The sequence below is a fragment of the Peromyscus californicus genome, unplaced genomic scaffold (assembly GCF_007827085.1).
Source record: "Peromyscus californicus insignis strain IS unplaced genomic scaffold, ASM782708v3 Scaffold_16__1_contigs__length_79575227, whole genome shotgun sequence".
In the NCBI taxonomy this organism is placed as follows: Eukaryota; Metazoa; Chordata; class Mammalia; order Rodentia; family Cricetidae; genus Peromyscus; species Peromyscus californicus.
In genome coordinates, this window is record NW_026294458.1 from 35641828 (window position 1) to 35655456 (window position 13629).

At 37.9% G+C, this 13629-nt stretch overlaps 1 protein-coding gene across 3 annotated transcripts in view; it reads right to left on the minus strand.

Annotated features, from left to right (window-relative positions):
- Window positions 1-2205: 2205 nt before the first annotated feature.
- Window positions 2206-13629, minus strand: part of Alcam (activated leukocyte cell adhesion molecule) — a 185269-nt gene continuing 173845 nt past the window's right edge. For all 3 annotated transcript variants that reach the window (XM_052740869.1, XM_052740867.1, XM_052740870.1), the window contains one exon: window positions 2206-2318. In XM_052740869.1, the coding sequence (XP_052596829.1) occupies window positions 2231-2318 (88 nt within the window). In that variant the 3' untranslated portion in view covers window positions 2206-2230. The remainder of the gene's footprint in view (window positions 2319-13629) is intronic.

Here is a 13629-nt window from a genome sequence, read left to right on the forward strand (position 1 = left end):
TATTTTATAACTTTATTTCATTGTTTTACTTGAGATAATTCTCTAAGATCCTGTGACAGCTTGGTAGGGTGAACTGCGTAATACTTGAACCATGAATTGCTGTCATTGTCTTTGTATATGTCTTAAATACATCCACGTTCATGCTTCAGTTTGTCTATATGGTTTTTCTCTGAAATGATGAAAAACATAATGAAGATAAGTTACCGTAACAGACATTTTTCACCATCAGCAGATCCTTTGCACTAAAAGTGACAATAATGACATCATAGAAGGGATTATTTATAGAACTCTGTTGTCCTGAGTTCACTTGTAAACCCAGCCCTATTGTTTTGGAATTGATGACTTCCTTCCTTCCTTCCTTCTTCCCTTCCTTCCTTCCTTCCTTCCTTCTTTTCTTCCTTCCCTCCTTCCTTCCTTTCTCCCTTTCTCCTTCCCTCTTTCTCTCCCTCCCTTCTTCACTCCATTTCTTCCTTTCCTCTCTCCCTCCCTCCTTTTGTAAGACATGATTACTTTACATAAAGATAAGAGGAGAATAATGATGTTCCATGACAATATTTCATGACATTTCTCCTCAAATTTAAAATGCACCCATCCCTATAAATCACAGTCTAATTTGTGGAACTTGTCTTCAGTTTTATAGTGAGATGGAACTCAACCCAATTTTGATGTAAACAAAGGGTATGTTTACATGGAATTGAGGAAAAGAGAGCAGAGCATCAGAGAAGAAAGTGTGAAATTGCTAACTAGGTATTTGGGTCCCAGTGAGCAGATTGGGAGAATGAGTGTAGTTCTGACTCCTCTGTCTCTTTGAGAATCCAGCTATTCGACTTTGCAAACGGATCTCATTCCATTATGCCACATTTCTCTCCTGGGTATAGCCTTCCAATTGTAATTCTTTTTCATGCCCTTCATCGTTGCTATGAAATGAACTTAATGACCCATTCAGATTGTAACTTGAAGTTCATTTATACTGCACCCAAAGTTCACAGCACTTGGGCTTTTGTTTAGTTGGTTGCTTTTTGTTTGTTCGTTTTTGTTTTGGGTTTCTCTGTCTGTCTTCCTCGCTGTCCTGGAAATCACTTTGTAGATCAGGCTATCCTTGACCTCACAGAGATCAACCTGCCTCTCTCTTCCAAGTGCTGGGATTAAAGGGATGTGCCACCACCATTTGGCACAGTTGGGCTTTTTACACCTTCTTAGTCATAGCAGTTATCTCCATGACACACAGACTAATTAATCCAAATGATGCCTTTGTTAGTCTCAAGGGGACCCAAGAAGAAAATGAGCCAGGCACATGCCGCCTTTAATCCCAGCATTCAGGAGGTAGAAGCAGGCAGATCTCTTTGAGTTTGAAGCCAAACTGGTCTATAAAGTGAGTTCCAGGACAGCCAAGGCTGTTACACAGAGAAACCCTGTCTCAAACAACAACAACAACAACAACAACCCCAAACCCAAAACCAACCAAACAAAAAGAAAATGATCAATTGTATGTGGCAATATTGAGACATACACTTTTTCAAGGCTGCCTTAAAAATCATATGGATGCACTAATATATATGAATTTATGCAATATATGTAGCACTAATACACACATATGTGCACATGTAGGTACTTGTATGCATATGTACTCACACAAACATAATATACACGTACTATGGAGAAGAAAGCCTGCGTGTGTGTGTGTGTGTGTGTGTGTGTGTGTGTGTGTGTGTGTGTGTATACAAGCTTGTCAGCCTTTTCATTAAAATGACTGGAGAGATGACTGTATAAATACACTCAACAATTATGCCATATCCTTGGATTAAAGTATTTATATATTAAAATTTATTCTAATGGGTTTTAAAAATAAACTTAGTGTTTGTGCTTACTAAACCTAAATACCAACTTATGAAATAAAGCTTCTTTGTGTGCAGGAAAATTTTTTGGCATTAAAAAACAAAATGCAAATGAGATGTTAAAAAAAAATCTCCAAAATGGATTTTATTATTCAGTGGATAATAATTATGTTGGGGAGGTTGAGGAGACTGGGAAGAATCCATTCTTCTGAAAGCAATGAGTCACTGATGTTCCCTTTTGAAAACCTTCTTCCTGTTTGGGGAGCTGTAATTAAGAAGTATCTGCAAGTGAAGCTTGGGTTTCACCCCCACAGGGCTTCCCCACTTCCCAGGAGTTGCCTCTACAAACCACGCCCCCAGTCCCACCTACCTGGACACCTGGAACCTCTCCTCTCTTAGGCTTCTGTCTTGTGATTGTTTTCTTCTAGCTTTTTATTCTCCTCCATATTCCCAAGGTCCTTGTTGACGTGTTTGGATGCAGTTCTACAGGAGGATAAAATAGATATCACATAGTCACTCAAATTAAAAAAAATACTGTTCTAGTTTGAAAATATTTCTGAGAAGTAAGGGTTAGGGTGGGCAATTATACATCTGCACAGACTGGTACATAACAACACATTGGGAAGAAAAAAATTAACGAGTCCTTAAGTAAGACAGAGTTAAATAATTGATGAGACAAGAAAAATTTTGAAACCAGATTGTACAATTTTGTTGGACTCTGTTGTAAGTTGGATTAATTTTCCCCATGGTACCAGAGAAGCAATTGTTATCCTTTCTTAGCCAGCTTTTCCATTCTTTGATATTAAAAATAAATTGTTTTTGAGGGAGCCCCATTATCTCAATAGACATGCATTGCCATGAATCTCATCAGGCACAAAGCAGTGGGCCCAGCCAATGTAGAAGCCACAGAAACTATGGGGCCAAACTCATTTTTCCTTTTTTTTTGCTGTTTATCTCAGATTTTACATCCCTCCGCAAAATATGATTAATACAGATTATAGCTATAAAGGTGGGAAGGCTGGTTTGATGATTTCTTAGACTTCGAGGAAACCTGTGAATCTTTGTGAAATGCTGTGTTGAAAAATAACACCCACCCAAGCTAATGTACCTATCAAGAGGAAAATCTAGTGAAATTTGAAAAAACTACCTACATAAACGTAAATAGTACTGGACTCAGATTATAAAATAGTGGCAGACCTTTAAATTCCCTCACAGGTACTGCTGCCCCCATAAATAACACAACCTCAGTTTCCACAGGACAGTTTTAGCTGTTCATGTAATTTATAGATTAACAGAATCATAACATATGTACTCACTGGTATTTGCCTTTTTGTGAAACTCGGCCGTAAGTCTGTGACATTCAAAGTTAGTGGTAAAGTAGTCATGGGTTGGACTTTGACCAGTAGGCGCTGTTTGCTCTTTTGTCGTCTTAGGGTTTCAGACACATAATTTAGGTTGTTCTTTGGGGTCTGTCCTGTTTCTTATTCTCTTACTTGCCTCTTGTCTTCTTTTGATTTCTTGATAGTTAATTCAGCATTTATGGATATTTTATCCTTCTTGCTGATTAAATGTAGTATTTCCATTAGCTAGTTATTTGTTTTCCCTCTCTAATTTTGTCTTGATTATTTATTGTATGTATTTACTCTGTGCTTTTCCAATCTTTTTTTTTTTTTAATGCTGACACTATTTTAAAAAATGTATTGGCTCCATGCAATGTAGTTTGTAGCAGGGAAGATCCTGCCTTTCTGTTGTTAAACAGAGATAATGAGGGAAATCAGCATAGTTCTACCAAGGTTTCTGCTAGTGCAGGGCTTAGGTGCAATTTGGGTGAGGCTCATTCAATATGTGGTCTGTCCCTTAGGACATCCTGAGATCCTCTGCCCTAAAACGTAGAGAAAGACAACTTTCTTTTCAACATCTGCCAAGCACTATCGAAGATGGATAAACCCCTTAGATTTTTTTGAGATTAAAGGGCATGTTTTACATTATATTTTATCCACAACACATAATATAAAGGATGGAATATGACCCGAGCACAGAAGACATCTATTTTACTACATTGACCAATCCATCAGTCTATTTCCTTCTTCTTGTCTTAATGATATTATTGTCCAATACAGCTCCTGGCACATGTAGGGAATGTTAAAAGTCCTACACTGAAATGACAGAGCTGGAATACTATCCTACTCCATTGTTTCAGGAGGCGTTGTGATCACACAGATAGAAAGTGTATCCTGAGTAGCCTTTCGACTATTAACTATATACTTTAGTAACTATAGTTTTTATACATTAAAGAAATCATGGCAAATGAGAAAGCATATCTTATCTCAGTACCATCTCTTGTAAAAATTACTTCTTTTATGTTTTGAGATTATATGTATAATTACATCATTACTTCATTCCCTTTCCTTTTTACCTTATAAGTGATATGTGAGATGCTTCTTAGCAAGGGACATCAAGATCATGATGGGGAAACCTACAGAGACAACTGAACCAAACTAGTAGGAACTCATGATCTTTAGACCAATAATAGCTGGGGAGCCTGCATGGGACTGAACTAGGCCCTCTGCATAAAGGAGACAGTTGTGTAGCTTGGTCTGTTTAAGGGGCTTCGAAGTGTGATCAGGATCTATCCCTGGTGCATGAGCTGGCTTTTTTGGGCCCATTACCTATGATGGGATACTTTATAGAGCCTTCATGCAGTGGGGAGGGGCTTGGACCTGCCTCAACTGAATGCACCAGGCTTTGCTGACACTCCATGGGAGGCCTTATCTTTTAGGAGGAGGGGATGGGTGAGTTTGGGGTAGGGGGAGGCTGGCTAGGAGCAGGAGCAGGAATGGGAGAGGGATCTGTGGTTAGTATGTAAAATGAACAAAAAACTTCTTAATAAAAAAAGATACTTCTTAAATATATAGTGAAATAATTGAAGATAAAATTATGGAAAAGGGCAGACATAAAAATACAGTGTGCTTAGTATAGCTTTGTTCATATCAGACAACTTGCGACTCATAATGAGGAATATTGATAGGTTATATTTTATCTCTAAGGATAAAATTTTGATGTATTAAGAAGTCATACAAATTAGAAGTATATGTGCCTAATATAAATATAAAGCCCAAATTGAAAGAACTATAGGGGTGAATAGATAAAATGCAGAATTCGATATCCCTTTCTCAATAATTGAGTTGACACTTAAATGAACATTCAGTATGTGTGAGAATGTCGAAATAATATGTACTAGCCTAACTCTCTGTTCATAAATATGTTAAAGTATTAAAACATAAAAATGAAAACTTCACCTTTTTGGGGGGTGGTTACAGGAATAAGCAAAGGTCTGTGATTTCTCAGAGAAGAAAACCAAATGAGCTGTACTCTCTGATCACAGGGACTTTGTGCCAGTACAAACTTGTTGGACTGTGCTTCAAAAATGAGGGCCCAAGCAGCATATCTTGATCTCAGTGATTTAAATAGGGAAAGAACAGTTCTTGGGAATGAGGTGAAAAGAATTATTGGAGACAGGGGAAACCGCAGAGATGAGCATGGGGAATTCCCAGGAGGCTTCCTTGATGCTTGGTCCATCTCCTAAATCAGATATTCTATCCTAATAAAATTTAAAGTGAAGCTTCAAAGGAACAAGCTGATTGGCAAGTAGTTTGAGTACCACTCCACACAGAACTCCGTGCATAACAACATGATATCAAAATGCCCAGCAACTAATGTAAAATCACTAAAACTAAGTAGAACGATGTCATTGTAATGACACGAAAACTAGGTGAATACAAACTCAAATAATTAAATAGCCAGAAAAGGCTTATAAAACAGGCATTATATATATATTTGCAAAATTGTAAAGGCCAATTAATAAAAACTGAAAATCACAAAATCATTGTAACTCATCAGATGAGCTTATTAACACCTCAAGCATTAAAATAGAAAAAAATTTTTTTTTTTTTTTTTTTTTTTTTTTTTTTTTTTTTTTTTTTTTTTTTTTTTTTTTTGGTTTTTCGAGACAGGGTTTCTCTGTGTAGCTTTGCGCCTTTCCTGGAACTCACTTTGGAGACCAGGCTGGCCTCGAACTCACAGAGATCCGCCTGGCTCTGCCTCCCGAGTGCTGGGATTAAAGGCGTGCGCCACTGAAAATGAAAACGTAACTATAAAAATAGTTCAATATAAATTCTAAAATTAAAAAAGTAAATTTTTTGGATGTGTGTGTGTGTGTGTGTGTGTATGTGTGTGTGTACATGCATATATGCACATGTGTTTGTGTGTGTGTGCTTGTATATGGAGGTTAGAGGATAACCTTGGGTGTCCCTAGAGAAGTACCATCCACCTGTATCTCCCCCTCTCTCTCTGGCTAAACCTCTCATTGGCTTGGAACTTGTCAATTGTGCTCGACCAGTTGGCCAGAGAGTTCCAGGGATTCCCCTGTTTCTGCCTCTCCAATGCTGGGGTCACAGGTGTGAGCCACCATATCCTGGATTTTTAATGTGGGTTCTGGGGACAGAACTTAGGTCACTGGGCTTGTAAAGCAAGACCTTTACCAACTGTGCTCTCTTCCTAGCACAGACCAAGATTTTAAAAATGAGCCAAGCCTCGGCAACTTGTGAGATAAGTTAAAACCATCCCACATACAGACTTTTGGGATTTCATAAATAGAAAATGGGTAGAAGCAAAATTTTTTTGAGAAAAGTGAAAAGAATTAATCATTTTTGATTAAAAGAAATACAATTTAGAAAATGAGACATCATTAAAGTGCCCAATATTCCAAAAGTTCACAACTTGAAACTCTATAAACTCTGGAAAATATGTCCAGCAGAACTCAAAGTGAAAGAAGATCATGCATTAAATAACTTCCTATCAATAGATAGCCCATTACGGTAAGAGTTTCAGATTAGAGCAGTGGTTCTCAACCTTCCTAGTGCTGCGACCTTTTAATACAGTTCCTCATGTTGTGGTGACCCCCAACCATACTATTATTTCATTGCTACTTCGCAACTGTAATTTTGCTACTGTTAAGAATTGTAATGTAAATATTTGATATGCAACCTCTGTGAAAGGGTCATTTGACCCCCCAAAGGGGATGTGACCCACATCTTGAGAAGCACTGTCACAAACATCTCAGATGCATTCTAACTAACTGCAGTTCTTGAAGGACTAATAGCCAAGTAAACTGAAACGAATACTCCTCATCGTTTTAAGAAATAATAAAGTGAGCATGGTGGTAAATACCTTTGATCTCAGTAAAAAAGATGCTGAGGCAAAAGTGTTATGAGTAACAGGACTGAAAACATAAATGCTTGAAAAGTACAGAATTGAAGGAATTGGGCAAAAGGACAATGCGACAACTGATAGCATTTTAATTTCCAATCCTATTTATGGTCTAGGTCGTTACAGTTGTCCAAAATGTCATTGTAAAATTATGTAAATCCATAAAATAAGAGGGAAAAGAAAGAGGCACCAGGATGAAGGTGGTGACTGAATTCTCTCCAGGGAAGCTGTGGTCCTTAGGATGAATCCCTGTGTCCTTCAGTATGTCTATCCAGGCTGAACCAAGTGGAACCATCCTTGCTTGAAAAATGGGGAAAGGGGCTATTGTGTATAACACAGACTTGAAATGTATGTATAGAATATGTTGAGAATGATGACTTCTTAAAATTTATAAACCACATTCTTCACAGGTATGAAACTATTTTATTCTTAGTATATTTTGATTTTACAGGGAAATTCATAAGCTTGCCTGCAGTCACACAGCTAATAAGTAACAAAGGCTTAGAATTCCAGCCTTTTGGATGCAGACAGTTGTGCAACTCTGCTAAGATGTATCACTGTCAGGGGTGCTAAGTAGAAACACTTTCTGATGATGGGGTGGGAGGACTGGACACCCTGGACTGAGTTGCATGCACTTTGTTGAGAACTTCTTTCTCAATTTTTATTCTTACTTTTTAAGAAAATTATTTCTTTCATTTTTGAGATTATACTATAATCTCATCATTTCCTTTAACTCTTTCCTCCCTTTAAACTCTTCTCCCATATGCCTCTCCTTATTCTCTTTCAAATTCATGGCTTCTTTTTACACTAATTATTATAACATGCACAATTGTATGTGCATAGACATATATATTGCTAAATATAACTAGCTCAGTTTGTATAGTGTCACTTGTATGTAAATATCTTCAGGGCTGACCATTTCCTGTAGGATAACCCATTGGCATGCTCTTCCCTCGGTTTGTATAGTATCACTTGTATGTAAACATCTACAGGGATGACCATTTCCTATAGGATAACCCATTGGCATGCTCTTCCCTCGGTTTGTATAGTATCACTTGTATGTAAATATCTTCAGGGCTGACCATTTCCTATAGGATAACCCATTGGTATGCTCTTCCCTCGGTTTGTATAGTATCACTTGTATGTAAATATCTTCAGGGCTGACCATTTCCTATAGGATAACCCATTGGTATGCTCTTCCCTCGGTTTGTATAGTATCACTTGTATGTAAACATCTACAGGGCTGACCATTTCCTATAGGATAACCCATTGGCATGCTCTTCCCTAGGGAAGACTAATTCTACTCTCGGCTTTCATTAGTTTCCCATAGTTCTCTGTTCAGTGGTTTGAGAGTTCTCTTCCCTTTAAAAATTATTTTGGGTCCTTTAGTTTTTGTTTTGAGAATGATGTCCCAAATTAGATGGAATAAATATCTTTAAATTTTGGAAAGTTTCCAGAGATTTGAAAGAATTACAAAGGTTAGAACTCCATCTCCAACTGACAAAGACAAATTTTTCTTTAAATCACTCTCTTTTTTTTTTTTTCGAGACAGGGTTTCTCTGTGTAGCTTTGCGCCTTTTTCTGGAACTCACTTGGTAGCCCAGGCTGGCCTTGAACTCACAGAGATCCGCCTGGCTCTGCCTCCCGAGTGCTGGGATTAAAGGCGTGCGCCACCACCGCCCGGCTAAATCACTCTCTTTAGCAAAGTATTTATCATCTATTTGAAGGACAAAGCACTTACAAAGCATGTGTTCTTTATAAATTATAAATAGTTAAATTGGATTAAACTATAAGTTATGATGACTGCTTGTCTTAAATTTTCATCAGTAATTTTTTTGGTTACTTTGAGTGTAAGAGAAAATTTAAATCATAGTATCATAGTAAACTAAGATGAGAATGGAAAGAAACTCTAGCCTTGACCATGAAGTGTAACTTGTGAGGTAGGGTCAGGGTCTTGAGCTTAGTGGATGTCCTGGTTAATTTTAAGTCAACTTGACAAAAACTAAAGTCATCTGAGAGGAGGGAGCCTCCCTTAAGAAAATGCCTCCATAAGATGGGCTGTAAGCAACCCTGTGGGTCACTTTCTTAATTAGTAATTGATGGGGGAGGGCTAGTCCATTACGGGTGGTGCCATCCCTGGGCTGATGGTCCTGGGTTCTATAAGAAAGCAGGCTGAGCAACTCATAGGAAGCAAGTCAGTAAGTACCACCCCTGTATGGTCTCTGCATCAGCTCCTGCCTCCAGGTTTCTGCCCTGTTTGAGTCCAGATCCTGACTTCCTTCAATGATGAACTATAATGTAGAAGTGTAAGCCAAATAAACCCTTTCCTCCACAAATTTCTTTAGTCATGTTGTTCCAGCATAGCAATAGTAACTCTAACTAAGAAAGTGTGCATGAGTGTTGATTTTGAGCTATAAGAGCCTGGCCACATCCTTCCTCCTAAACACTCTTGTTCTCTATAAATAGAGGATAGAAGAGCACACAAGGCTGGCATGAGGATCAACATGAATGTTCATGAGAAAGCTCTAGGTGAGGCACAGGACTCAACAACCTGATGTTACAGAACTGTTGCCAAAGGCCACATGGCTACTGAGCAGACCAGTTCAAATCTACGTTTCAATTTCATCTGCAAGAGCAATTCTGTGAAGGAGCTAAAGCTATCTGCAATGACTTCTCAGAAAGTCTCAGAGTTCTTTCCAGGGATATTGTTCAGTGATTAAATACTTGCTTTGAGGTCTTCAGGAGAGAAGCTAGAGAAGTCCTCTCTACTGCCCTCTATGGACGGCTTTATTTAACAATACTTTAGTGGGGGTAGGGAAGTGGGAAAGCGAAGAGAATTCTTGAGAATATAGGTTCAACCAACGCTGAGAGCTATCACTGAATGAAATAAAACAACAACAACAACAAAACCCCAGAATTTTATATTTGCAAAAGAAAACAACTTATATTGAAATTATTTAATAAGTTCTAGGGTTTTCAAAAACAGACATGCATGTGTACAATCAACTAAAAACCCTGTTAGAGTGTGAGGAAATATTAACTCTTCCTGAATGCAGGGTTAAATTCTATGATTTACATTTTAAAGTGTGCCCAATTTACACCACATAAAGGTGCCATGACTACAAGCTTTCAGGACAGGTACCTTGACAGTGGAAAATTGCCAGCTCAAGCAGGCTGACCATTGACATCTGTGCCGGTGATTAGCGGCACATCCAAGATAATAGTTATTTTCCCCTATTCCCTGGTCACAGCTGTCAGCAGAATGAGTCTCCTCTTGGACCAACTTTAATGGAAAGCCAGAGGTGGAGGAGAGAGCTTTAATCCTAGCTGACAGTGGGCAGCAATTTCTTGACTTGGAGAAGAATAAACAGTTGGTTTTATTGCCACCACTTTCAATTTGCCATGCCTGTACTTTGAGACTGTTCTGAGAAATTCCTCACTAAAATAAGGAATGCTTATGTCCTCTGTTAAAAAAAAAATGATCAGGAAATAGCGTTTCCATCTTAGCTAACAGTGATTCTGTAGACTGCACAGTAAGCAGAATATTGAAAGATGAAAATGAAGATTAAAAAACCTGACTCCATGAAAACAAGAAGTTCCTGTTGCATTCCACAGCATGGCTCTGTGTCAGTCAGCATCCATAACACTTATACAGAAAACAACCTGGCTCATGGCAAGGAGAAGGACATTTTCCCCTTACCTTAGAAAAGCTAACAAAAACTGATAATTTGCTCTTTTGAGCATTTAATTTATAAGTTTACATGCATATTAATATTAAAAAGCACATGTGTCTTACATGCTAGAGGTGCAGAAATTGAGTTTGTGAGCAAATACATACAGATTCAAGGTTACTCATGACAGAGCCACATAGTTATATTTTCCCATGGGAAGTGAACCATGATCTTTTATAATTATAAATGCTCTATTTTGATGTGAACCCTTTCCTCTGAGGACTTTCAGGTCAAAACAACATGATAGAGGGGAGTCCTGGTTCTGCACTTAGTGGCCAGTGACGCTGTAATTAGCTAGATATGCCAATATTTCCTCTTTATCCTATTTCCCTTTTAGCTTATTATTTGTGGTTTGAGAGGATAATGGGACATTTTCTTTTTTCCCTTCTGGATGCTTGCTGAGTTATAGGTACAAAAATTAATTAATTAAAGACAGAAAGAAAGAAACAAAGAAAGAAAGAAAGAAACAAAGAAAGAAACTCCAAACTTGGATAACCCTGTCTTTTAATACAAATGGAGGGTTGTGGTGGTATTGTGTTCCCCAAAATATTGTGCACTCTAATAAACTTATCTGGGGTCAGAGACAGAACAGCCACTAGATACAAAGGCTAGAAAATGGTGGTACTCACACCTTTAATCCTAACACTCCAGAGGTAGAAATCCCTCTGGATCTCTGTGAGTTCAAGGCCACATTGAAAACGGCCAGGCATGGTGACACACGCCTTTAATCCCAGAAAGCGAGCCTTTAATCCCAGGGAGTGATGGTAGAAAGCAGAAAGGTATATAAGGCGTGAGGCCCAGAAACTAGAAGCATTTGTCTGGTTAAGCATTTGTCTGGTTAAGCATTTGGCTGGTTAAGCTTTCAGGCTTCTAGCAGCACAGTTCAGCTGAGAGCCATTCAGATATGAGGACACAGAGGCTTCCAGTCTGAGGAAACAGGATCAGCTGAGAAGTTGGCTAGGTGAGGTTAGCTGTGGCTTGTTCTGTCTCTCTGACCATCCAGCATTTCACCCCAATAACTGGCCCTGGGTTTGATTTTATTAATAAGATTCTGTAAAATTCCTACTACAGAGGGTCCATCCCATCCCTGAACTTGGGGCATATTCCTTCCCCATGGCAGGATGTTAAATGCACAAAGGCAAAGTCACATCTGGAATCTCAATTGAAAAGTGGTACTGATGAGGTAACAAAATGTACATGAATTTATATGGGATATGTAAAAAAACACTAAATATGCAAATAAATGTACTCTTCAGTTCTACAAAAAAAAAAAAAATTGTTTCTCTTATTTTTCCAATGATGTTTAACATAGCACATTCAAAGAACATCCCTCCAATGTTGCTAAAACTCCATTGCTCTACTAACTGCATTACAGAAACTGGCCTTGGAGATTCTGAACTGAAATGATGAGTCTCAACTTTCTCTGCCAGTGGCTTAAAGGGTTAAACACTCATTCACAGTGCACAAATGTCAGCTTATTGTAGAGGCTCAGGCAAGGGATTAACTGCATTTAGAAATCCGAAGCACCCCACACATTCTTCATAAAAGTCTCTGATAGTTGAGATGATGAGCGCTGCAGTTACCAATAAGTGATTGATTACCAATAAGTCCACCAAATTTGGCACACTTTTCAATTAAGTAGCAGTCACATGTAAGACTGTCCTTTAATTTAATGACAAACTTTAAAAGGAAGGCTTGAGGCCTAACCTAATGACATTATTAAACAAAGTGTCCAGCATTTATTTATCTGTGATTTGAATTTTTGGTTGCTATATGATAGCAGTTAATGTAACACACAGACACATTTCTTTTATTCATAGAACGTTTGATGTCTGATGAGATACTGGCCATTAACATAGTATGATTAAAATGTTAAGAGTTCTCTTAGGACTTGAAATTCATCTTACTGTATAAAAAGGAGTGACTGTGTCCCCCATATGGAAATGGACATCATGCATATCAGTCACAAACACAACAGAAAACTTTTAATGGAAAAAGGACAGCAAAACATCATGAGATATAGTAAGGCGCAGTTATCATGCCTTTAAGACAAATAATTCTGTCCACTATAATTAGTCACCACAAGAAAGTCTCTTTCAAAGGTAAAATATGAATAACAATGGTGTCTACTTTGCAGATGTGCTGTGAACTAAAGGTCAATATATGGTTATCATGCTTTGTAACTTCTACATTTTTCAGCTGTGCCTCCTCCCAGGGAACTCCACACAGATCTCTACATGTTCATAGGGTAAGATTATGATCATAGGTTTGAGCTTACTTTATCTTTCAACTTTCTCTTAGTAAGATATATTTCTTGAATTTTTGGAGGAATTAACTCAGACAGAGTGAAAGCATAAAATTATGTTTCAGGTTGGTACTAGCTACAGATATTCTGTTGTAAAAACAGTTTATTCACTTATAAGATATTATTTTAAAGCCTTTGTTTGAAACCAGGAGTGGGGCCTAGAGTTACCAATGGGACTTTCAAAACATGCAAATTGCCAGACTCCTATTTCCCCCTGTGCTGACAATGTAGTCACTGTGAACTTACACATAATGCCATCAGCCTAATTTGAGGGATGTGTCTGTCTTATGTAAATTATATGCATCTTAATCTTGACTGATAAGGAGTGACTGGTGTACTTAAGGGGTACTTACTGATAATCTTCATTAGCTTAGCCATATTCAGTATAACCAATGTTAGAAGATCTTCAAGGTTCATCTTGCATGTACTACTTTATAATTCCAATCATTTTTTTTTTTTTTTTTTTTTGGTTTTTCGAGACAGGGTTTCT